The following is a 25,240-nucleotide window of genomic DNA, read 5'->3' as shown; positions in this document are numbered from 1 at the left end:
CCCTCTCAGTTCCATCGCCTGATAGTCTCTTCTCGCCCTACGTTCCCAAATGCCACCTTATTTTACCTTTTCTGTTACTCCTCCCACTCCCAATGTGGCAATAATACTTGTTCCACCACCTCTCATTTGTCCCTAAGGTCACCCCCACGCCCTCTGTTCCCTACTCTAACAGAATTCATTCCCCCCCTTTCTGTATTCCTCTCTGCTGGATCCCATCCATCGCCTTCTCTTTCTCTTTACTGAGCTCACCCATTAGCCTCTCCTGCCTATACAGGACTATCATCATATAGCCCTTTGTGTACAGCTCTGTTGCTTTGTTGCTATATTTGCACAATATAGAACACATGCATGCATATAAATTAATTTAGATTCTTTTGCACTTTGCTGCTGCGGTGTCTGCTTGTTAAGGATATTAAATTATATAAATCTCTGCTCTTGTAATAAAATTAAATAGTATCTCTAAATCTACTCTTGTTATTTTCACTAGTGACCTCATGATATTTGTTCTCAAGAAAAAATTATTTATCATTTATAATAATAGGTATGGGAAGAGAAAGACACAGCCTTTCAAATGAAAGCAATTATAAATTCCACCCCTGCTGCAATGGAACAGTTCTTGCAGCTGGAGCTTACTGTTTAAATTGAGATGGACGTGAAAGAGAGAAGAAATCCTGGTATTTAATTCAGAGATTTTATGAAGCAAAAACTGGGATTGTAAAGATTATCGTGCAGCTCTTTACAGAAGAACAGTACTTTAATAAGTAGATGCATAACTTTATACGAACCATGTAAACATCTCTAAATAACAAGCAGTTTAATTTCTGATTGTACACTGCATAGATATGGTGTTCAAATCTAGCAGCGATCCACACAGAATTCAAATTCTTAGCCTCAGGCTTCACCTGAAAAAAATGCTGATTCCTTTGTGGTTGGTTTTAATGTCTTGTATGTTTCTTTGATGTTTTTAAACCTCTTTGCACAAGTTCCTAAGACTGTTAGGCTTTTTATGAAATTTTTTATGCTCTGTGATTTATGTGGTACCTGTGATTTGTGAATAAACTTGAAAAAAAATAATGTTATATTGTTTTTTGATCATATCCTTTTCTGTCCATTCTCACTCTACTGGTGTGAGGCTGCTTGTGTATAAATGGTGTGTGAAGTGTGAATTCATCAAGGGGGTTTTCTTTATGACGAAGGTCCTTTGTGGTTGAGCCTTGACAGTATTTGTCTAACAGACTCCCATCCAAAAGCAATGAGCGAGGCAAGACTTTGCCCTGTGAAGGAGATTGACTAGGCCTATTACAGAGCATTTCCTTGGTCAGTTGCTTTAGACATACTCTTTGTTTGACTACCCACTGTGCTACATGTCAGTAGACCTCCATGTCCTTCTTGTGATCTAGTAGTTTGCAGAAAGACCATAATGGGAACAAATCTGGGACTGTCACTCTGTTTGCCTAAGAAGGCTAATCCTTGGCGGAACTGTTCTTCTGTGTTGTGAGCCCTGGACAAGTCAATCAGACTCTCCTACTGAGCGAGCTTGGGTTGGGTGGTGCAGAGCAGAACTCACCTGAATACCATAGACCCCCCTACTTTGCTAGAGCAGCTTTCTCTGATGCTGCAACACAAGGAATCACTACTTATGAAATAGAGACCCTATGCTTTCTTTTTTGTCAATATGTGAGTGTAAGAGTCCTCCAGAGACTCCATCACAAGTCTTATTGCAGGGGGCTTGTGAAGATGGACTGCTGCACAACTTTAAAAGGTCTCCTATCTTTGAGGGGTTTGCACTGAGCTCACAGCTCATGTTATGTTGCAATGCTGTCTTCTTCTGGGACCTTCTGATACCCCTCTCATCCAAAGCAACGGGGAGTAGGAGCCTGTTTCCTCCACTCCCTCTCATCCTTGCCTTCCTTCAATGTCTGTCTGTTTACTCTGAAAACAAGATTTAGCAAGAGGACCTGTCCAAGATCGATGTGTGCTTATGGTCCATGTTCTCAAGAAATCACCATGATCTTGATTGGTCCTAAGGTAGCAGAGGTTACCACAATTACAATGGTGCAATGGCCCTAGTTCTGCGGGGCAGCTCTAGTTAGAAATGATTTAACCTTTCAAGGGTGATGTCTTCTGCCTGGCATTGAGAATGTATGACGTTACAACACGGTCTTTACTCAGCGATACGTTTACAACTCAGTCATTACAACGCAAGTCGTTACAACGACTTGCGCTAGAGGCGCTGGACTTAGGAATAGTATGATTTACTATTCCAACTCGAGCCTACGTAACAGTAGGGAAGGTGTTGGAATAGTAAATCATACTATTCCTTAGTATATAGCGCCATCCAGCGCAAGTCGTTGTAACGACTTGCATTGTAATGGCCACGTTGTAAACGAATCTCGGTGTAAAGACCACGTTGTAACGGATGTCTCCCGGCATTGAAGGTGTTCCATAAACTGAGCTTCTCCAATGTGACTGCCAAAAATGTGACCACAAGATCACAATCTCTGCTGCTAGGTTACTTGGGCCGCCACCAATCACTTGTGCAGTTGCACCAGTTTTCCATTCCTGCGCGCGAGAAGACGAGGTATATGAAATCATTGACAAGAGGTGGGGGGGGGGGGGGGGGGGGGGGGGGGGGGGGGGGGGTTGGGGGGGGGTGGTGGAGAGAGAGAGAGAGAGAGAGAGAGAGAGAGAGAGAGAGAGAGAGAGAGAGAGAGAGAGAGAGAGAGAGAGAGAGAGAGAGAGAGAGAGAGAGAGAGAGAGAGAGAGAGAGAGAGAGAGAGAGAGAGAGAGAGAGAGAGAGAGAGAGAGAGAGAGAGAGAGAGAGAGAGAGAGAGAGAGAGAGAGAGAGAGAGAGAGAGAGAATATGAATATGAATATTTGTGAATAGTTTTTGCTTATATACTAGAAGGGACTATAGTGAGAAACATGCAGTGGTCAGCTGTGCAGTTAAACCAGGTCATATGGATTGGTCAGATGGCCGCAGTGTAAATGACAGTGCTACCCATGATATTGTACCTGTTTTACAGACTTCACTTGCAGTCCTGAAAGCCAATATTCAAAATCACAGAACGTCTGTCTGAATCATATTGGGCAAGGGATGAGCCATAATAAGATGGAACTTATAAACCTAAGGAGGGTGGATGGCGAACCCCATATTTGCTTAGAAACTACCAGGCATCTCACTCATGCTATCTGGTGGAATGGTCAGATGCCAAATGGTAAAAGGCACGGGGCTATATCGATCATATACGCTTTCTCCTTGTGATGTAGGAGTTAGTGTTGCTGCCTAGGCCCATAGGGATCACCGTTTTATCTGTCTCCTGTAGTTGGAGCCACCTTGAAGACTTAGGACAAAACTGGTACTAGGATGAACTTGACTTCCTACCCATCACCTTCACCGCTGGGGGGGGGGGGGGGGGGGGGGGGGGGGGGGGGGGGGGGGGCGGTTCCACAAAGGCACAATCCAATTATTCCAACAGATCAAGGAAGACTATGGCAGTCAAGAGGGGGAGAGTTTCAGATAACTTCAAATGACACTTTGCATTTGCACCTGCAGACTGAAAGAGGTGAAACTGTGACTTTGCAAAAATGCAGATTTGAAAAATTGATGAAAACAAATGCCAAACAAACCCTGGAAATCCTGTTTACACATATAGTTCTAACACAGACACCGGGCCAAGTCAACATTAGTTTCAGAACAGTGAGAAAAAGAACTAGTGATTACAGTACAAGACAAAATATTTTTGCCATAATGCACATGGCGAAGGAAATATTATCCTACATGATGTACGGATGGCATTAAACTCGGTCAGGGTGAATAAAATGGATTATATGAGGCCAAATACCTTCTGGATAGGCTGCAGTCAGCAAGACACATTCTCACACACCCTGTGGGCATGCCTACCTTTACATACATACTGGAACGAAGTGCCAAAGATCATACATAAGATTAGAGGGTCCAAAGGAACTAGAAGCCCCTTCATGATCTCACTAGGACTCCTTTCAGAAATCATCTGCTCACTGTATGAAAATGAAGGAAAGATGATCTTCGTCATGCTTTCAAGCTGCAAAATAAGGAATTCTCTTGCTCTGTAAAATGGTTGTGGCCCCAGTATTAAGTATGCTGTTGCAAAGGATGTGGGCATTACTGAGTTTGGAGAAGCTAGCTTATGAGATGGAGCCCAGGGAAAGATAGTTTCAGAAAATCTGGGAACTATTGTCAGGTTTTTTTGAGAGATTGCAACAATGTAACATTCCGGAGGATATTAAAAGTGGTTGATAGATAAAGTGACACAACAGGTGCGCCCCAATAGAACAGAGGGATGACAACAGACTAGCCTTACTTGCTATATAGGAGATGCAGAGCTATATGGGTAAAAGAGGCCGAAGACCAGGACCACAAGACTTGGGTGGAAGGATGAGGGGGTTCTGTTTAATTGCTGTAATAGGAAATTGAGGACAACTGCTTCTCAAATCTATATGATTAAAAGAAAATTCTGTAAAAATATTGAAGCAAACAAAGCTGGGGTGGGAGAACCTGGTTGAGAATCTTTTAGTGTGCAGTCATTCATCAAAAAACAACCATATGGGATCCATCATGTGAGGAAAAAAAGTTAAAAAATACCTTCTACCTTTACAAAGGACATATTTTATTTTCGAAGATCCAAGGTGGTGGTATGATTAAAAAATGTGGGATGTGAAAAGAGAGGTATTGGGTGTCTCGCGGAGTATTTTTAAACTTTTTTTCCTCACATGGTGTATACCATATGTTTTAGATTCAAGAGACAATCCCTTCTGGTGGAGGAAAAGACCCAATGATGTAACAATCAGTGGCTCAGTACGCCAACGGCCTTTGGCGGAACAACACTGTTGATGGTCTCTCAACAATTTTGGTGTTGTCCGTTGCCTCCCCATCCCCTGTCTCAATACAACTCTTCCACTCCTTTTGATTTTACATGTTCATTTAAAGGGAATTTGAGTGGAACTTTAACTTCTCCCTCCCTCTTTTGACTCTTGATCTGTATTAATTGACATTTATGTCAGAGGGGTTGGTATGGATCCGGAAAAAATATTGATACTTCTTTAAATGTGTTTTTTTTTGTTATAGTTGATGGAATAAAATCATTCAAGACTTTCATTGGGAAATAGGTTACCTAAGCATATGTATTTGATGTACTAGTGTGTTTGCATTGTTTACTTGTGAGCATGTTCCATCAGAATGTCATATTACAGTGCACATATTATTGATGTGTTATACTATTATAATATAAATAATTTATGTGATAGTCGAACTGGTTATGCCAACACATCCACATTCATGCATAGAATTGTAATTGAAGCAAATGTTTGACATATGCAGTATTTTCCTGCATGGAAACTACTCTGTACGCCCCCAGTCAGCATCAGCCAGTTGCAAATGAGTGTCTCAGATGGTGTAAACCCCAGAATGTGATGGAGAACACAGTCATATCATTTGTATATCTTGACCGGGTAATTAAGGCAGAAGTCCAAGTCAAAGTGTTCTTTCAACATCTGTCAATTGTTAAATAAGCAGGCACTATGCACCGAAAGATAAAATCACGCGATCCCAGCTCATATTTAAGCTTTGCATTATAGTAAAAGGATTGCAAGAGACTGATGAGTCTAAGCTACATGACACACAGATGCTGATTTCATTTACCATTCTGCCCCAAGCCAGGGGTACACGGCAAAACACACTCTCACTCTTACTCACTCACTCTCACTCACTCACTCTTTCTCTTACTCACTCACTCTTACTTACTCACTCTCACTCACTCTTACTCACTCACTCACTCACTCACTCTTAATGTGGTCAATGATCACATTCATTAAAAACTCCATCGGACCACTGGCAGGGAAGCTCAATTTTGACATCCAAGGATTTAATGGCAAAATAATAAATTGATTGTGAATGACTGACTGATGGGCTTTTCTGAGGGAAGCATGTCTTTTCATAATAGGCGAGTGTCCTTTGCATTATCATCTGCAGGTGAAAGCCTATTTTGAGAAGATTTTCATTTACTCAGTGGAAGACTGCAGGCTTATGGTCTGATTTAGATCTTGGCGGACGGGATACTCCATCACAACGGTGCCAGATATAACGTCCGCAGAAATATAAATCCCATTATATCCTATAGGGTTTATATTTCAGCGGACCGGATATTCATCACTGTTGTGATGGAGTCATCGTCTGCCGAGATCTAAATCAGGCCCTTAGTCTGCGCTGCTAATTGCTATACAGTGTTTTATATTGGCAAACTAATAGATTATTGACTCCCTTCAGCTATGCATGCCGACAGGGTATCTGTGCATGTTAGTTTTAAATGAGAACATTCACTGTTGGCTGGCCACCCACCTCTCCTCTGTACCATTGAGACTATGCAGACTGACTGATGTTTTTCTTCATAAATAGGGGCTAGAATTCTAGGTTCTTCTGATGTTAGATCTACCTGCCTTCATTGGAAATATTAAAACAAACTTTACGCTTCAAGTTGGGCAAAAACTTGACATTTTGGGGATATCTTTCCAAACAACTATGGGTCCCAACCTCTCCATCCAATCTATACCTTTCTAGATCTGCAAATTGGTACACAAATGTCAAGATGTCTACAGAGTGTAAAATGGCTTTTAGCCTGGAATGGGCACCAGACAGGTTTTATGTTAGCCAAAGATTCTCACCTTAAATAGAAAAGGCCTACCTGCAGACATCCATCAGGTACCCAGGACTGCTACAGATAGTCTTGGCACTTGATCTGCAGTGTCTGTTCAACTTTAGATTTTGTCACTCGTTTGTAAACCACTGTGCCCACCTCCACTTCCTCATCTCTGGAACTAACACCCCTTCTCCTCACACCCAACTTTGTTGCTTTGCTAGGTGCCGACAACCACGTGTTACTACTCTTTGAAATGAATAAGATTGTAATGTTCAGTTTAGAAATGGGATGATGAATAACTAAATTTAAAAAGTGCCCTACCGTCATGGGTCTTGTAGCCCTAGTCTTACAGCTGTCCACTCAGAACAGGCAGACCCTCCATCCCTCTAGTGTATCTATTCACCTGTTTCTACTTTATGCACAGTGGATAGCGATAATTTGATTCAAAATCATGAAAGGTGGCTGTTGCATTGGATTTTGGAGACCTGTCACAGGCTTTGCTGTGCTTCCAAACTAAATTCCACTTTTGGCGTTTGGTCCGCTTTTTTTGTTGTGTGTCTGAATTTGGGTTCATTGTGTATGCGGGCAATCTAACTGATCCTTTACGCAAAATCTTCCTCTTGATCAGATTGTTAACTAGAGAACCACTAGTTTGTTTGATGTTTCAACAAAGTCCAGTCTAATAGTTTGGTGCTTACATTGCTTCTTATTGTTTTACACTATTCTTCCACATGCCGTCTAACTCATGTACTTCTTTTACAGGTTTTCGTAGCTCTGGTTTTAGTGTTAACGAGTTCCATTGTGTTGATAGTGTACCTCTGCGTTCTGCCCATCATTTTGCAAACTTACTCTGTCACCTGGATTTCCTGGCACTTAACATATGGACATTGGAATCTTATTATGATTGTCTTCCACTATTACAAAGCCATATCCACGCCCCCTGGTTATCCTCCACAGGTAGGAAAGAGTATTATTACTTTTGTCTTTGAACAACAGAATGTCAATTTTTCCAAAAGGTATTTACTTCATGGTGCGGTACACAAACCACTCACCTTCTTAATTGAAACTACACCTATATAGTGCAGGATGATTATACACGTGTTAATTTGCGCAAAGGACAAATCTAGGAAGAATTTGCTAACCTGCCTGCTTAGTTGTAAAAATATCATATCTCAAGAGCATCAACTTGGAGATTCTAAATCTTATGCTTGTATGTCAGAGTGAAGACCATGATATCATAAATTTGGGAGATCGTAGGATGCAGCGTTTTGTCTGTGGCTTGCAGTTGGTGTCTTCTGAGCCACTGTGAATACAGTGTGTATTAAGGCTTACTAGTGAAGAATGAAATTATTACTACCTCATTATAGGAAAGATTTTGTCTCATCGGTATATTTAAAAGATATCCACCCAATAAGAATGGCATATTTGTTTTCAAAACAGTTAATTAAATTAAAACAAAAATACTTTTTAAACCCTTCCATTAATTAAATCTTGTTGCGACTTCCACAGTGAATTACTATAATGCTAGAATCAATAATGGGTATGTAGGGCAGTGCTTAGTTTGAACCTTAACAAAAGGAGAGGGGCCCTTCCGTACCAAAGGGGTAGGGCACCAACAAAACAAGGAATCAGAAATAGCACCCCCTTTGGGCAGCTACGTAATTCAACTCTCTCACATTCGAACCAAGGATCCACCAGTATCACCAAAACACAGATATTATCATATAAAAATATATGTGCACAATACCAAATCATGTTTTCTCTAGAGAATTTCATTTGTCTTCATAATAATCAGTGCATAAAAAATCCTATTTTTACAAACGTATTCAACATAAACATTTTTTTGCTAAAAATTCATGCAACCACCAATAGACCAAAACTCAAGAGAAAACACAATAAAACAACATTATTGATAAAACATCATTACATAACACATAGCGGGAGAATTGATTAGATAATTATTAATGTCATTAAAGGAACACCAATCTGTAGCACATCTGCTGAACCGAGATAATGTTAAACTTGATTTTCTAGTATCAACAGATGTTCCAAAGATTGAGTGTATCAATTGTATTGCATCAAAGTGTTTTGGTGGGTTATTGGATTGCACAACCACCTTCCTCAGGACAATCAATATCTTCCAATGAGATTGTCCACAGTTGAGCAAACATTTGTTTGCTGTAACACTTTTCGCCCTAAGTGGGATGGGTATGCCCAGACGTGGGTCCCTTGCTCACTGCGCCACTGGATTCAAGCTAGCCTGGCTGAAGAAGGGTGACATACCCTGAAACGGGTGCCAGGATGCTTGTTTCCGGTCCAGGGAGGACCTGGCCTGGCAGTTCGGTCTGGACTGTTCCCATGGGGCACAGGGTCAAGACTGATTTGCATATGGCTGGGTCCAAACTGAGGTGGCGTAGTGGACAAAAGAACGATGGATTTAACCCAGATCTTTTGACTGGGGGAGAATGTTTGCATTGTCAGCATTCCGTCCATCATTTGTTTGCTGTAACAGCTCTAAAACGCCGTTGATCCTTACAAAGCTTGTGATGTTTAGTAGGGCAGTGTTCTGCATTAATGATAGCATTGAATTTGTATGAGAAAGGACACAGATGAATTGTTATCTGAAATAGGTTGCATATTTGACCATGTTTTATTGTATATTTATATAGTCAAGTAGATTTTAATAACTACTATTTTAACTGATATGTACAGCTCTCAGAAATGGTGACCGAGCAATAAAAAAGTGTTTTATGTACTTTTATCCATTTTAATTGATGCGAAATAACGTTTTCTGACTGTATCATGATCTGAAATGCTTTTAGAGCTCCTCCGCGGCAAATGTATATATCTTGTATACTTTTGCTGGAGGTTGAATTTGTCTTTCGTATCCTTCTGTTCTTTCATCTTGTTTGGTGCCTGTTTGACTCTGTGTCCGATCTCATGTGGTCTGTCAGACAAAAGCTATTAGCAAACAAAGCAAATAGTTTTGTATGATTCTTCCAGGCTAAGACAGAGATCCCGTCTGTGTCAATTTGTAGGAAGTGCATTGCCCCCAAACCAGCTCGGACACACCACTGCAGCATCTGCAACCGGTAAGAGTGTGATATTTTTTTTTTTTTTGTCTATGTACTTGCCATCTACTTTTCATTTTTCTGTAGACTGTTCTTCTAAGGATCTGTATACCCAAAGTTGAAGAAGTCGCCTTTGGTTTTCAACCAATCCAATCTTCTGAGCACCTTCACTCTGTGTATCTTGGTATGAAGGGTGTTAAAGAGTGGAAACACATATTTCTAGTAATCTGTTGCTTTGGAACTAACTTCCAGGTTTGTCAAGTGAGAATTTAATTAAAAATATATATATAAATAGATACATTGTTGACCTGTGAGTGTGGGGAACAAATGGAGGCAACATATTGATAAGAGTGAACCATCTAAGCCAGAAATAACAAAGTCAGTAGGTCTTTCTTTTGAAATGCCTTAGACTGCCTTCTGGCTTTGCCAATTCTTGTAGCAGATGCTTTTCAGCATCAGTAAAAATATAAAATAGAAGCTTGTTGTGAGTGCTGACCACCATCAGCAAACAGAGCTCAAATTCAGCACCTGTCTGCTGACGTATGCGCACGGTCAGTTTGGATTTGTACCCTAACGTGATGAGGTGGGTGCCCATATGTTGCTGCACATGAATCATGACATGGCAGCCAGTTTGGCTTTTTTTAAATTTACCACTGAAGCGCAGAGCAGTAAATTAAAAAAAGAATAGATGCTCACAAGCACGTTTAGAAAAATGAGAAACGTTCAGTCGCTTCTCTATAGCATGCAATATGATTGTCTTTAAAAAGTATTGTTATTGGTAATTTTATCATTCCAATATGAGTATTGAGAACTTTCCAGAGCTACACCTCTGTTAAACTGTCATTAACATGTGTGATTTAACTTTATTGCAGAATGTACTTAAACATGTTTTTAAATAAATAGGTTTTTAACCATTGATACAGTATTATAATATTGAACACATCATAATCCGGGACCTGGTCTTGGAGTATAATGATACCGTTGACCAGGAATTGCAACACCATTCTCGGCGTGTGAAGGCTTGTTATTATGGTGAGGGGGGGACGTCCGAGTCGCTCATTGGCACAGAAATTGTCGGAACCCTGTAGTCAGGACCACATCAAGGAACTAGTAGATGAGGACGGGGAAACGCATTATTTGAACTCTGAGCTTACTGATGTTGTGTTCAGATTTTACACTACTCTATATGCTGCTAAAGGAGGTCCTCCATCAGAAGAAATAGACTCTTATCTTGATGATGTGGCGTTGGGGTGGCTTTCCAATGCGCACAGGGAATATTTAGTGCAGCCCTTTGATGAGGAAGATGTCAAACTCTCCATCATGGCGTTACCCACTTGTAAAGGGGCTGGTATAGATGGATTCCCTAGTGAATTCTATAAAATGTATGTTGATGATGTAGCGCCTGGCCTTTTGGCAGTATTTGCGGAAGCTTATGATACAGGGCAGCTCCCGCCTACGTTACGAGAGGCTCTAATAGTAACTTTGCTGAAGCGTGGCAAGCCTCCCAACCGATGCGAGTTGTACAGGCCCCTTTCACTTATAAATATTGATGCCAAAATTTTGGCGAAGATGATTGCTACCCGGCTGCAGCCATTGATCTCTCTGTTGGTCCTGCCAGACCAGTCTGGTTTTGTGACTGCTAGGTCTACCACACATAATCTGCGCACTGTGTTCTCTACGCTGCATTACTTTGAACCTGACTTTCAGGCAGTGGCTGTGGTGCTTGATGCCGCAAAGGCCTTTGATTCCCTCCGGTGGGACTTCATGTTTACGGTACTGAAACGCATGGGCTTCCCTCCTTTTTTTGTTAAATGGCTCCAGGTCCTCTACACGGATCCAGCTGCGAGGGTGCGGGTCAATGGGTGGGTTTCCCCGACGCTTCCTATAGAAAGATGCACGCGGCAGGGATGCCCTTTATCACCAATGCTCTTCTTGTTGGCATTGGAACCTTTAGCGTGTAAGGTCAGACAGCTACATGCGCACGCGGCATTGCGATTCAGGCAAAATCCGCTGCTGGTTTCATTATATGCAGACAATATGATGCTATACGTCCGGGAGCCTGCCGTTTTTTTACCGGCCCTTTTGCGGGAATATGTGAAATTTGAGCGCTACTCAGGCCTGGGAATAAACTGGTCAAAGTCTGCGGTGTTTCCGTTGACGGCTAGTACCAAAGAAATAGACCTAGATTTCCCTCTGAAGTGGACTCGGGAACCGGTAAAGTATCTAGGGGTCTGGCTGCACAGGGACCCTGAAAGGGTAGTTGCGGAGAACTATGGCCGGACCATCACACATGTAACTGAGAAGGCGGAGAGATGAGCACATTTGCCGCTCTCTTGCAGATCGGGTCGCAGTCATTAAAATGACCTTCCTGCCTAAGCTACTATATTTCTTTGTTAATATACCCATTAAATTGAACATAGCTTTCTTCCAGACATTACAATCAGTGCTGCTTGCCTTTGTGTGGGCAGGGAAAAAACCTAGATGTAGTTGGGAGGTGTTGATGCAACCCTTTGAACGGGGTGGATTTGAAGCTCCGGATTTCTATCTTTATTATTTATGCGCTCAGGCGCATTTTGCACATTATTGGCATTACCCGATGCGATTTTTACCCCATCTTGCGATTGAAGCAGACGCTATCCGACCCATGCCCTTGCAGGCAGCGACCCTCTCTGGAGGATCGGGGGGTCCTAGGACTGAAATTAGTCCAGTGTTATGCACTGCTTGAGCTTGGAAAATGCTGGCTAAGCGGGCTGGACTTTCCTATATATATATATATATGCCCGGAAGTTGCCTCTGTCTTCTCACCCGGATATTTCTGCGGCGAGGGAGGCACCGGCACTGAAGGCACTAGCGTCTGTTGGTATATCCACGCTAGGAGATCTTTACACACACGGTCGATTCATGACATTGAAAGAGATACAGGGCTCCACGGATCGAGGGTTTATGCTAGGCTTCACCTATGTTAGAGTGCGACAAGCTATAAAATCTGTTTATCCGGACTATCCAACAGAACCGGCTACTCTGCAGGCGATGCTGGGAGGGGAGGAACGGAAAGGCCTCATTACCAAGTTATATAATGCTTCATTGCGAGAAAGAGGGATTGAGCATCACCCGTCTTATTGTAGATGGCAGCGAGCACTGGGAAATGCACTCACACTCGAAATGTGGAGGGACTGCTGTGCATTGACAGGTCGTCTCACGGCAAACTGTAGCTTGCGGTTGATTCATTTAAATATTTGCATCAATTTTACTATACACCATTACAACTTTATAAGTATGGTTTGCGTGAGAATGCTAACTGTGTGAGGTGTGGTCAAGCTGACGCTGATTTTTTACACATTTCCTTGACCTGTCCTGGGGTCTCTGCCTTCTTGTCCAAGGTTGTACATAGTCTTACAGAGGTTGTGCTGGAACGGGTACAGTGTGAGCCGGAACTCTGCCTACTAGGATTTGTGAAGCAGTTGAAACCATGCAACAGGCGCATAGTTGCTGTGTCTACTCTGTTTGCAAAGAGGTCTATCGAACTTTGCTGGGGGGCCAAAACAACTTCCACTGTAAAAAGCTGGCTCAGGGATTTGGTTTATTGCAGAGACCAATTGGAGATATATGCTGAGGAGTAGCCTGCAACCTCGCGCCCCAAGGACTTCTGGCGTCTCTCACGAGCTACTTATATACTCAGCCAAATATATTGTAAATTTATAGTGCACTGCTAATGTTCACTGAGAGTTTTTTTTTGAGAATGTGGACCACGATATTAGTGTTATCTGTCATTTATTAGAATGCATTCTTCTCAATACTGTGTCATCGATGTGCAATGTGCTACCAGTCACTTTGTTGGGGGGGAATGGGTGGGGACGAGTTCTTTGGGAAGGGTCAGTATAAGGGGAGGGAGTTTCGCTTGTACCATGTTATTACAGTACTTCTGCTTCAAGTGCATATGTATCTGTTGACTGCCGATTTATATTTTTTTAAAAAGGCTTGTATCGGCTAAAGTTCAATGTGAATAATAGTCCTCAGATTGGGCTGTTGCTTATTTGTTATTACAAGCTGCCTAATAAACAGGAATAAAAAAAATATTGAACACATCATGCTGTCTGGACATGGCATTAAATAGATCAACATACTAAAGCTTTGAAAATGCACACACTCCAGCAAGAGCAGATAAAAACACAGAGTTGACGGTCCTGCTCCACAATAAAGCTCTACAAAAGAGAATATGATGTTGGGGACAGTGGGCTTCTAAGGAACAAGCACATAGATTTTAGAAATTGTAATCCCATTTAGGCAGTAGAGGGCCTGGACATTCATGGAACAGTCCAACAAAATCCAGGGACCACACCACTTTATGCAACACTACACCAGTATAGCTTATAATATAACTAAGGATGAAAAACTATGGGAGCAGCACAGAAACTATTCGGCAGATATATTCTTTAAATTGAGGAAAGGCTGAAAGGACAAGGCCATCTCCACTTTACTGAACAATGTTATCTTTTTGCCAAGAATTTACAGGTCCTCTTAAAGAAATTAGCACAAGTAAAGGCAGTTATATGTACACTTGTTTCTTCTAGCATAAAAACATTGCACCTATCTGCATGTAAATGTTATTTAACTTTGAAATAAAGGGAAACGGAACATCACCAAAATTCATTAATTGTGGAAAACTAGTGGTAAATGTTTTCCAATGTTTTTTTTCTCTTAGGTGCATATTGAAGATGGATCACCATTGTCGTATCCTTTTAAAATGTCACCAGGTTTCTATTCATATTCAGAGATGTATGCATGTTATTTTTGTTCCATTTTCACAACTCTAAATAATTCAGGCAAATGTTTATTTCAGTGGCACACGCTAATCACAGGGCTACCGAGCGGACTCCTGCTGTTCTGTGGAACTGCATATAGCACACGTTTTTGAGTTCTCTATGGTATGAACAAGACTGTGGTATAAACCTGTGTGACCTCTTTGTCTACTACCTTGTTGTTTTGTTCTTATTTTGAATTAAAACTTGGACACAGTGATGCTTTTCAGACAAATTGTGGTATTCGCATATCCAGTGGCAAGGAGCGCTGTTCATGTTCAGATTTTGCCTGTGGGTGCTTTTTTTCTGGGCTTTTCAGTTAAGGTAGTGCCAGTCAGTCAAGCAATGTGCTGGTTGTTTGTCTTGAAAATTCTCTATAACTTAGCAAGGCAAGTTGTGATCATTTTGAGGATAGTTTCATATTAAGAGTGCCAGCCTTTTATATGAAAAACTTTGAGTTTTCTGCATATATAATAATCACAAACAAGGACTAATAAAACAGTAGCAAGTCAGCAATACATTGAATGGTTAATCTCTTGACTTTTATACAACTGTTTCGAAGATCCTCTATACTTCATTGAATGATGATGTGTTTTTGACTCTGGAACTTTCTCTCCTGTTTGGAACACCGAATAATGTGACCGTGTTCCAATCGTAGTTCCTAGTTGTTTTAGGCACCCCAGGTTCTTAGATAAGCTTATCCATGATCTATCAATGCCTCTCAACCACATTCATCGGCTTTGTCTCATTCAGCGTCATGTCAATTACTCTTAGCTAGCACTAATGGCAGGGTAACAAAGATCTTCACATATGTTGTCACTTCCATGGCTTTCAGCAGTACTAAGATACCCTGATGGGACTTATCTGAAAGTCCCATTCCTTAATGTTCCAAATTAGTATTACCCTAACTTCACCATAGTGCTGTATCCTTGTACGTGACAAGATCATGTTCAAAATATCTCCCTTTTATATTAGAAATTGCTGACCGGTTCAGATTTTGCTCCACCCTATTTTTCACAGTCTCTCTGAGCCATAGCAAATGTGAAGTAGATACTGGACTATTTATGTTGGGTGTTGAAGGGCATCTTCCTGTGGTTTTCCTAGTGGGATTCATTTTGTTATTTTTATCGTCTGGGCTTCCCAGATTTGAATACTGTAGTTATTTAATTCTAACAATATTACATGGTTTGGAGTGCACTAATATATTGCATATTTGGAAAAACCTGCTCTATAACTTGTCTCTCTGGAGTGTCTTAACCTCCTGCAGATCACGGTCATGTATGCCTGCCTAACACTTGGTCTCAGGCTGTTGCTCTGATAGGCTTCGGAAGCCCACACCATGTCATCTAATCATCAAAATACCTGTACTTAATCTCTACCTGTGGGCATATATTGAGATAACATCAGTATATCAGTAAATATCTTATGCTATTCAGTACAACAGCATCTTCACTGTGAAAGTCTGTTTTTGATGTGTACCGTTTTCTAAATTCCCAGTAGTACTTCTTAAACTTTTTGACTAATCACAGTAGGATTTTTCTTTGACTACTGGGGGAACATTGACTCTGCTACATCTCCCACATAGGCAAGGAAGACATTCTACGTTACCCCTCTGCCACATTCAATTCTTTCGGAATTGCATGCTTGTGAAAAGCTTGTACTTAAAGATTGGAGAGCTTCGAAAAAAAAGACTTTCAATAAACCTACTACAGGAAAGAGATCAGTACGTATGAAGTTCAAAAATAGAAAGAAACAAATGATAAAACCAGCAGATATAGGGGAAAATAATCATACTATGCTTTGATGAGTGTAGAAGAGAATGGCTTCACCTTTTTAAGTTATGAAAGATATGACAAGAATTTGCCAAAAGATCCAACTGAGAACATCAGGATTGATACACACAGTTAACAAGGGATTGCTAGCTGTCTGGCTCACCGAACAGGATGGAGTTTCTGAAAGCAAAAAAATCCTTACATATTCTGTTTTTATATCCTCCCACAAAATGCACAACCTCACCTGATAGGCAGATGGTATCTGGCATAGGTGCTACCCTACAACCACTCTCCCAGTCCTCTGACGTCTTTTTAGGTAGTAGAAATGCCTTCTTACCTCAAAGATACTAATGAGGTTAAACCTCATTAAGGAAGTAACCTTAAACCCTGAGGAGAAAATCCATCCTATCCTGGAAGTAGAGGCCCTTGGTACAGTATTCCTCAACAAGCAACACTAAGTGTACTGGAACAGTTGCTAGAAGACTTATATTTGCAGTATGAAACCCCAATTTCTTTAATCATGGTGTTTGCTGAGGTAGCATTAACAAAAAACGTCCGGTTTGAAGGGACCATTTGTGTTTCAGTACAGGGGCTATGGGAAGGACCCTTGCTCCAAGCCTTACTTCTTGAGTGTGAGACTGCCTCCTCCTCCATTTCACAATGTTCCTTCATGCACAGATATCATTCTCAGTACCAGGTAGTAATTTCCAATATGTTCCTTTATTTATGCATTTGATGTATTTTCATAGGTCCATTTTTCTTTGTAAAATCAAATGCATAAAAAGATCCTGAATAGCTGACACGTGTTTCGCCCTACAGTGTCAATCAGACCAGGGCTCTTTCAAGGCTTATACGATAATGTTCAGATCACACTTGTGGCACAAAGTATATTCTGCATTTGTAATTTTACTTCAGTCTGTACGTTCTCGACATAAGCAGGTCCGTCCACGAGCACTCCCAAGCATTACCTGCCTCTAAATGCATAAATGTGAGACAGAAATAATATACACAGAAATTAATTATTACAGGGAACAATTATATTGACAATGTCCTTTTCATCTGGACAGGTCGTGATGAAAAGGCAACCCAGTTTGAGTACTCGATGAGTACTAAACCCACATCTCCATTTTACATTAACCATGGGTAGACCGGAAATACCCCTCCTTGATGTATTTATCTAGGCTAAAGATGATACACCTGTCAGAGAAGTATACATCAGACCTACTAACCAAAACTCAATATTAGTCTGCAACAGCTAGCATTCAAGAGTTCTGTGAGAAAAGTTGTAGTTTGGACAGTTTTTACAGAATCAGAACGAATTGAACTAATAGAGCAAGGTATGAAGAAGTGGACAGTTTTTACAGAATCAGAAGGAGCGAATAGAGCAAGGTAATAAGAACAAGCAGAAAGTTTAACTAACGGACTAGACCAAATAACCACCCCAGAGGAATACTGAGTAGGAAAAGCACAAGAAATATTAATAGGAAAACTCTCCTTGGATGTACACCCAAAAAATATATGTATAGAATCACAGGTGGCAGCTTATTCACCCAGAAAGTGTCAAAATACAAATGAGAGAATTCTAAATATCAAAGGCTATAAAAAATGTTTTTTGCTTTTAAAAGAAGCAGAAACCTGGGCGACCACTTGATTCATGCCGGACCAAGGTTGGACTCTGGAGTCCAACCCAATTGCCCATATGCATTTTACATAGATTTATAGATTTATAGTCCATTTTCATTTGGGAGCTGTGGCATGTGTCAATTTACCTTGCACAGTCCAGAACTGAACCTAGGATTAAAAAACGTTTGACAGAAGAGAGTACACACTAACTGTAACAGTGACTTTATTTATTAATTGAAGTGCCCTTGTAAACTGAAGTACATTGGAATGACTACCTGCTAGATAAAAACAAAAAACACTGAACATCAAAGCAAAATCAGATGTAGCAAATTAATCACCAAATTGCTATCAATTTTTTTCAATAAAAGAGCTACAGGGATAATGACTTGATTTAGACAGTTAGTAAGAGAGTAAACTTGGCTGACAATTACCAACAGGCCCCATAACTCTTGAACAATAATAAGCAAAGATGGTTTCTCAGATCATCTGCAAACATCTGGGGTCTTGACATCAGATGGGAAGATCACGCTCTACACCAGCATTATTTATAAGCAATACACTCACTTATGCATCCTAGAGGGCCTTACTAAGGAGTAAGAATAAATGCTAAATTATCTGAAATGCCATGTAGCCCTGTGGGGTATCAAGACTTCAGATACCACTGACCAGCTGAACCAATAGTTCGGTGGTTCCATCCTTTCTTCTCTGGCACAAGCCAATAGATTGGAAGTGCCTCAACCATTTAATTGGCCTAATCTATCAGTTACTCTGTTGCTCACAGGGCATCAGTTTGGCTCTAACTTTTCAACCTCTGTATGCTGTCTTTGACATATATAACAGTGTTACCCCAGCTGTCATTCCAAATATATGAATGTGAATGACTGCACCACATCCATCTGACTGGGGAACAAAATAGAAAAGGATCACAAACTCCACAAATTCCATTCACTGTTTATAGAAGGATAAATACCTGTGTTTGAACAGCACCTAAACTGAGACTAGGTTGGCTAGTGGCCCATCCAAGATCTTATTCCCATTTACTTGAATGCTGGAATATTGGCTTGACCCTCCTTTCCGCATAGAACGTGTAAAATCTAGGATCTTGTATAAAATACACCCCTTCTTGCAATGGATTGAAGCATGCACTGTTAATATCTGTACAAACTTTCAGCTCATGATGCTGAGAAGTTAGTTTCTGCTCATTCGGATGAAACGCCAGATGAGACCTACAAGGGTTTTGATACTTGCCTTTTAAAAAAGGGGTGTATATAACTATAGGTCTGTAGGCATTGAAATGATAAACCCCCAAGCCCACCCCAAAATAAAAGTTGCAAAATGGACAGAGATAATTATGTGGAAATGGTTTCCTCTTAATGCGTTTTATAGTCCCATAGATCCACCCATCATCCATCCTCTGGTTCCTTTACCTTTTAAGAAGGGGCGAGGGCCCACCAAATGCCCTCAAGCAATCCACTTTGATTGAGCTCTGATGCTCCACACCCCGCGCCCCCCCCGAGTCACCAATCCTACCCGTCCCCTTGGATGTCAAGTGCTGCATCTGCACAAATTTATTTTCACACGCTGTAAAATGGGTGTAATGTGTTGTGTTTGTATACTACAAATCAACTGTGGTGCTGCCTCGAGCCTGCCTTTCTGTGCACATGCATTGTTTTTTTTTATTTTAAACTATAATATCAATCAAAAACCTAGAATCTATGATAGCTGATGAAGGTAAAAATTCTACATCTGTAAAATTAAAAATTATCTATTTAGTAATAATGCAGATAAAGCAATGACTCCAAAACCTGATATGGGATTAATTCTATTAAGAGGGAATGGGGGAAACACAAAGGTGTGAGAAGGATAAAGTGCAAAAAGCAACTCATAACTCAATACCGTTGGATACCTTAGATTTTGGTAAGTACATGTAAAAACAAGCTCCTGTATTGATTTGCACTGCAGTGAAGATTTATGTGCATTCTGGTGTTTAACATTCCACCTAGCGGATTAAGCGGTGTGAGCACCATATTCATGAAGCTGTCTTCTTTCCAGTGCCATTAACACCTTGTGCTGTAGTTTTCCAGCAATAGAGTTTGTTTGTAAATTATTGAGTCATTCCTGCACAGGAGGAGGTCATGCATTTTTTGGAATGCCTTACAAAGCCTTTACATGTTTGCCTTCCTATACAGTTATCTACCTTTAACATTTTGCAACAGCTTGGTTGAACAACTGTGTTGGACACTTCAACCACCGTTACTTCCTTTCCTTCTGTGTCTTCATGACCATGGGCTGTGTGTACTGCAGCATCAGCAGCCGAGAGATGTTTCGAGAGGCTTATGCAGCTATTGAGGTGAGAAAACCTAGGCCTTGCATTAGGAGTCATTACTTCTGTCCTAAAAGGAGATAAAGATGTTGATAACGTGTTATAATCCGGCGTTTGCTTCATGTGAGTAAGGGTTTGGTTCATCTCTCTAGAAACCATATAGTGGCAGAGCTTATTTCACCATGAATTCTGCATTTGATTTAGAAAAGTGGATGATTATAGGATAACAACAAAGATGTACAAAGTTTGTTTTCTTTACATAAGCATTGCAAGTTAACATTCAGAAGTTAAAAGTTTTCTTACAGCAATTGGATGTATGCTTCTTTTACTATGCCTAGTAGAACAAATGTGCAGACTGGATGAGATTCTTACGGTTTAAAGGGTGTTTTCATTCTATATTGAAATATGGGACTCAAGACCTATTATGGACACTGAAAACAGAGTAATAACTCACTTTGCATGCAAGCTAGTGCTGCATGCCTTCTGAGTGAATGGACTGCAAATCTGGGATAGTGTGTATGTGATGTCCTGATGAAAGCCCTGGGCCCAAGTGGCGTTAGTATATGGGCTGACATAGGTCGATAAACTATTAGCGTCGGAGCACCATAATATCCTTACTACCACCCCCCCACCCCTTTTTGAGATTTTTTTTACGCATACCCTAACCGCCATTAATAAAGGGGAAGAGGCTTGTCTGAGATATTTTTTATCTGTTTAGGTACCCCGGCAATGAAAATATCCTAAGTGCTCCCTAAAATATGGTCAAACCCAGCCTGTGTTTTAAGGGCCAGATAAGACCTGATGATGAAGCATGCCACTACTGGTGAGGGTATAACAAAAGCAAAGGAAGCTTTTCATTTTCTCCAATACCGACAGGGTACTGTTATAAGGAAAGCCTTAATTCAGGCAGGGGACCCCCATTTCTATTTTTGAATTTATGGATTGGCCAACATTGAAGTTTGCTACGACCTTAGGGAGGAAAGCAACCTGGGTCCTCGACAATGTAGGGTGGTTGTGCACATGGTGTGCCAACGTGATCGCGACAAGGAAGACTGTTTTCAGCATCAATAACCTTAAGGAGCAGCTGTGCACAGGTTCGAAGGGTGTACAAATAAGGAGTGTCAAGACCATCTTATGGTCCCACTGGGACAGCAAAAGTGTTTTGGGAAGAAACATGTGTTTCAACCCTTTAATGAAAAGCATCACAATTGGTGATTTTAAACAATGATGGTTGATACGGTATACACAAAGCGGTTGAAAAGGCCGATAAGTAACCTTTTACTGTGCCCACTGCAAAACCTTGCTGGGATAAGGAGAGAACAAACAAAAGAACATCTAAAATTTTGGTTGGTGTCTGAATGCCATGCCAGGCAATACATTTGTTTCAGTATAGTTCGACTTTGTGGAATGAAGTCTGGAAGAAAGGATAAAATCAACCCCTCGGTCAGCAGTTCAATCGTATTGAATTCCCACTGTTCAATTTTCATGCCTCGATGTGTAAATTGTGGAAATTCGTAGACAGACTCCTGCCCTATTTCTGAGCTAGGAGGTTGCCCCGAAGAGGAGGCCTAATTGGAGGACAAATGGTCAGGCTTAGAAGCTCTTGGCACCACACTCTAGTGGGCCAGTCTGGGGCAATCAAGATGACAAGTCCCCAATCTGTTGTGATCTTCTTCAGAGCCTGAGGCTCAAGAGGCATCAGTGGGAAAGGTGTACAGGTGTCCCTCACTCCATTCCAATCGGAATGTGTCTGACGAGTGCCCTGGAGGAAACACTAGCTTGCAAAATTGCTGATATTGCACTTTCCTGATGGTGTTAAATAGATCTAGCCAGGGCTTCCCCCATTGTTCAAAGATACTCTGCACCACTGCAGGATGGGAGCTCCACTCCTGACCTGCTAGATGATAGGAACCCTCTGTGGTGGTTGGCAGCCAGAAACATGTTTTGTTGTTCTAGCTGTCTCCAAAGGCTCAGAGCCTTCTGACACAGGGCCAGGACCCCACTCTGCCTTTCTTGTTGCAGTACCATATGGGAGTAAGGTTGTCCAGGAGAATTTGCACAGCATCCCTGTTGATGAACTGTAGTATCATCTAAAGATCCATCAGGTTGATGTGGAGCTTGCTCTCGTCTGAGACCAGAAGCTTCTGATCTCCCGTGCACACCCCTCTCCCCCAACCTCGCAATGAAGCATCTGTCACAACTGTGAGCTCTGAATAGGGAAGCGAGAGTGGCATCTGAAAGCCACCACTGCAGATACTGAGTCCTCTCTCTTGAGACAAACCGGTCTTACAGACCATTCAGAGGCGCTTCACCCTACCATTCATGTCGTCCCTGCCCCATCTTCGACCCCATGTCAGAATGAACCCTCAAGGACCAATTGACAATAATTAGCCCTGCCATTGCAGTTGATAGAATCCAGACATGTATGGATTATATATTTTGCTGCATCCTGCCCGCCTTGTATTGTCTGAGGCATTGAATCTGTGAGATGTTCTGGTACAGCTGGCAGAGTCTTGCTGCTCATGTCTCACAGAGCGTGTGTAATTGCCCGGTAATCAGATTACATTTCAAAGAAAACATTATTTCATGAAATGCGTCAGTCATTTTGGATTCCCTAGTCTAGATGATTATTTGGGAAGGAGTTAGGCTTGACCTTGCTGGTGGAAGCCTGCTTAATAAGACTCTCAGATGTAGGGTGCTTGGTTAGAAAGTCCAGATCACTAGACGCAGGTGTTTGTTGCCGAGCTACTGGCCGGCTGACTGGCAGGCAAGAACAAGGCTTGGACCATGTAGACATCTAAGCACAAGTGAAGAAATCACGAAATAATAGTAAGGACAAAAATGACATTTCTTTCAGAATGTTGTTTTTTGTCTCAGTGGAAGGCAACTGCAGATCTAGTACCTCCGCTGCCCTCTGGACCACTACTGCAAATGAGGGACTTTCCTCTGTTAATGACCCACATGGAGAATCCAGCTCCATTTCAGGGGAGGTGTCTAGCCACCTGACATTTTGTAAATGCAAGTGTAATCCATCATCGCTATACTGAGGGTGGAGTAGTTAATCCCCTTCTTTATCAGTGTCCTGAAGGGCCCTATTTGTTTCTTTATAGGGTCAACATTAGAGCCAACGAGTGTGGAACGTCTGCTGGTAGTTTCATTGCGATAGCGGGGGTCTGGTTAGATTTGGGCACTAAAACACTCTGCTTTTGTGATATTGTAGAGCAACATCTTTCGGGATGATGTTGGTTCTAGCTCTGACATGGACATTGGTGTCAGTGGAGTCAGTATCAAAATTGGTGTGGTGGGAATTTGTGTAGCTGATGTGGAAGACTTTACCAGTGTACTGGTATCTGAGGAGCCTGTAGCTTCAGGTGGCCCAAAGATGCACCACAGCGAGCTGTAAAAACATTAAAAATTTGCAGCATGGCCTCTATTGTGGCTATAATCTGCTTCTGTTTCGACAAAACTGGGTAACTTATTGCACGTTGGAAACACATCAGTAATCTGTTCTGAAACATTGGACTTTAAAGGTGTGTAATGTTCATCTTGATGCCCTCGTGCCTTTTTGTTTCAAGATAGAGTGTAGGTGATGAGTTTGAGTTCGGCTTTGCATTTTTATGTTTGTGCTTGGACTTCAGCTTACCCGCAGACATCAAACTGTCTGCAAATCGTTCATGCAAGCAACCACAGAACTGGGACAGAAACTGGATCTGTAACTTGGATTGGGGGTAAGACCTTAGCATCGAGTGCAATCCGTTCTTGGGTTTGATGGTGTAGAGCTTATCCTCCAGGACCTGGATCACCATCTGGTGCATGAGGGCACACTTATCATAAGACTTAAGATTGTTACTGAACCCCGGGCACCATAGACACACCTTGTGCAGGTCCATGACCGACATCTGGTTTCAGCACAGCTTGAAGTCTGTTTGTGGAGTTGCATTCTACCCGGGCACACTATCTAATAGTTTTGGAAACTGACAAAAGGTAGGAGCTGAGCTCTAGTTTTATGTTGGAAGGAAGAAAGATACTGATGTCAGTGTGCAGGGGTCACGCTTGTGTGCTGCTCTACTCCATCACTTCCGGGGCAGTGTGGAGCCAGTGCAGAGGAGCACGACGCTGCCTGCCTCTACACGAGAGCACTGGGGTTGAAGTTCCCAGGATCCAGTCTGGTGCCTAGATTTATTCTAAAGGTGAGGAATCTGCTGTTAAAAGGATCCACCAGAAAGGTATTTTACCACTATGGCCAATGAGGAGAAAAGACTCACACTTGTTTCTAAAACTTTGGATACAAAAGCAAGGGACAACTGCTGCGGTCTATAGAAACATTAGAGATCGGAATGAAATCTGCTAAGAAATAAGCCAATTCTTCCTTTTTTCACTAAACTTGTTTTGTACTGTTAGCAGCCAACAATAGATCTAAATGGTTGATTCTGTACCTTTTTACAGTCATTTTGTGAAAATAGGCAACTTGTGCTGGTGTTTTACTAACAGTGCATTGGATTTGGCGAATTCTGCTGCATTGAACATGTGGTCTCATGAGTTCGAGACTGGGACAAAGATTCTCACTCATATATACTGGATGCTAGTTACAGAACAGCCTAGTTTGGTGATTACCGACATGTATACCCATCTATTGATGGTAGATACAATTAGATGCAGTCTTTTTATATGACACAAGTCATTTTAGCATAAACCACCATATTTGAGATGCTTTGCCTTACTTTAAAAACGAGCGAGGTAAATATTGCGGTAGAATGCAAGAGAACTAAATGGATGTGTCAATATCTGTAGTGGTCCTTCCAGAGAAATTGTAAGGACAATTGCACACCACAGATATTGTATTTGTGTCCGTAACCGCCTGTACAATACATTTATTGCAGTGACCATTTACGGTTGTTTTTCAGCTAGAAAATAAAGCCTTACGACTACTTGTATAGTATCACTCGTCCGCATCCCTTTTGATGGATCATTGAAAGGA

General features: G+C 41.5%; 1 protein-coding gene across 2 annotated transcripts in view; it reads left to right on the top strand.

Annotated features, from left to right (window-relative positions):
• Nucleotides 1-25,240, top strand: part of ZDHHC16 (zDHHC palmitoyltransferase 16) — a 212,113-nt gene that overhangs the window by 118,343 nt on the left and 68,530 nt on the right. For both annotated transcript variants that reach the window (XM_085606385.1, XM_085606384.1), the window contains exons 3-6: nucleotides 7,437-7,631; nucleotides 9,678-9,766; nucleotides 14,448-14,476; nucleotides 20,156-20,289. In XM_085606385.1, coding sequence (XP_085462511.1) covers nucleotides 7,437-7,631; nucleotides 9,678-9,766; nucleotides 14,448-14,476; nucleotides 20,156-20,289 — 447 coding nt within the window. The remainder of the gene's footprint in view (nucleotides 1-7,436; nucleotides 7,632-9,677; nucleotides 9,767-14,447; nucleotides 14,477-20,155; nucleotides 20,290-25,240) is intronic.

Source organism: Triturus cristatus, chromosome 1_2, assembly GCF_964204655.1.
Source record: "Triturus cristatus chromosome 1_2, aTriCri1.1, whole genome shotgun sequence".
Taxonomy (NCBI): Eukaryota; Metazoa; Chordata; class Amphibia; order Caudata; family Salamandridae; genus Triturus; species Triturus cristatus.
This window is presented reverse-complemented; position numbering and strand designations above follow the sequence as displayed.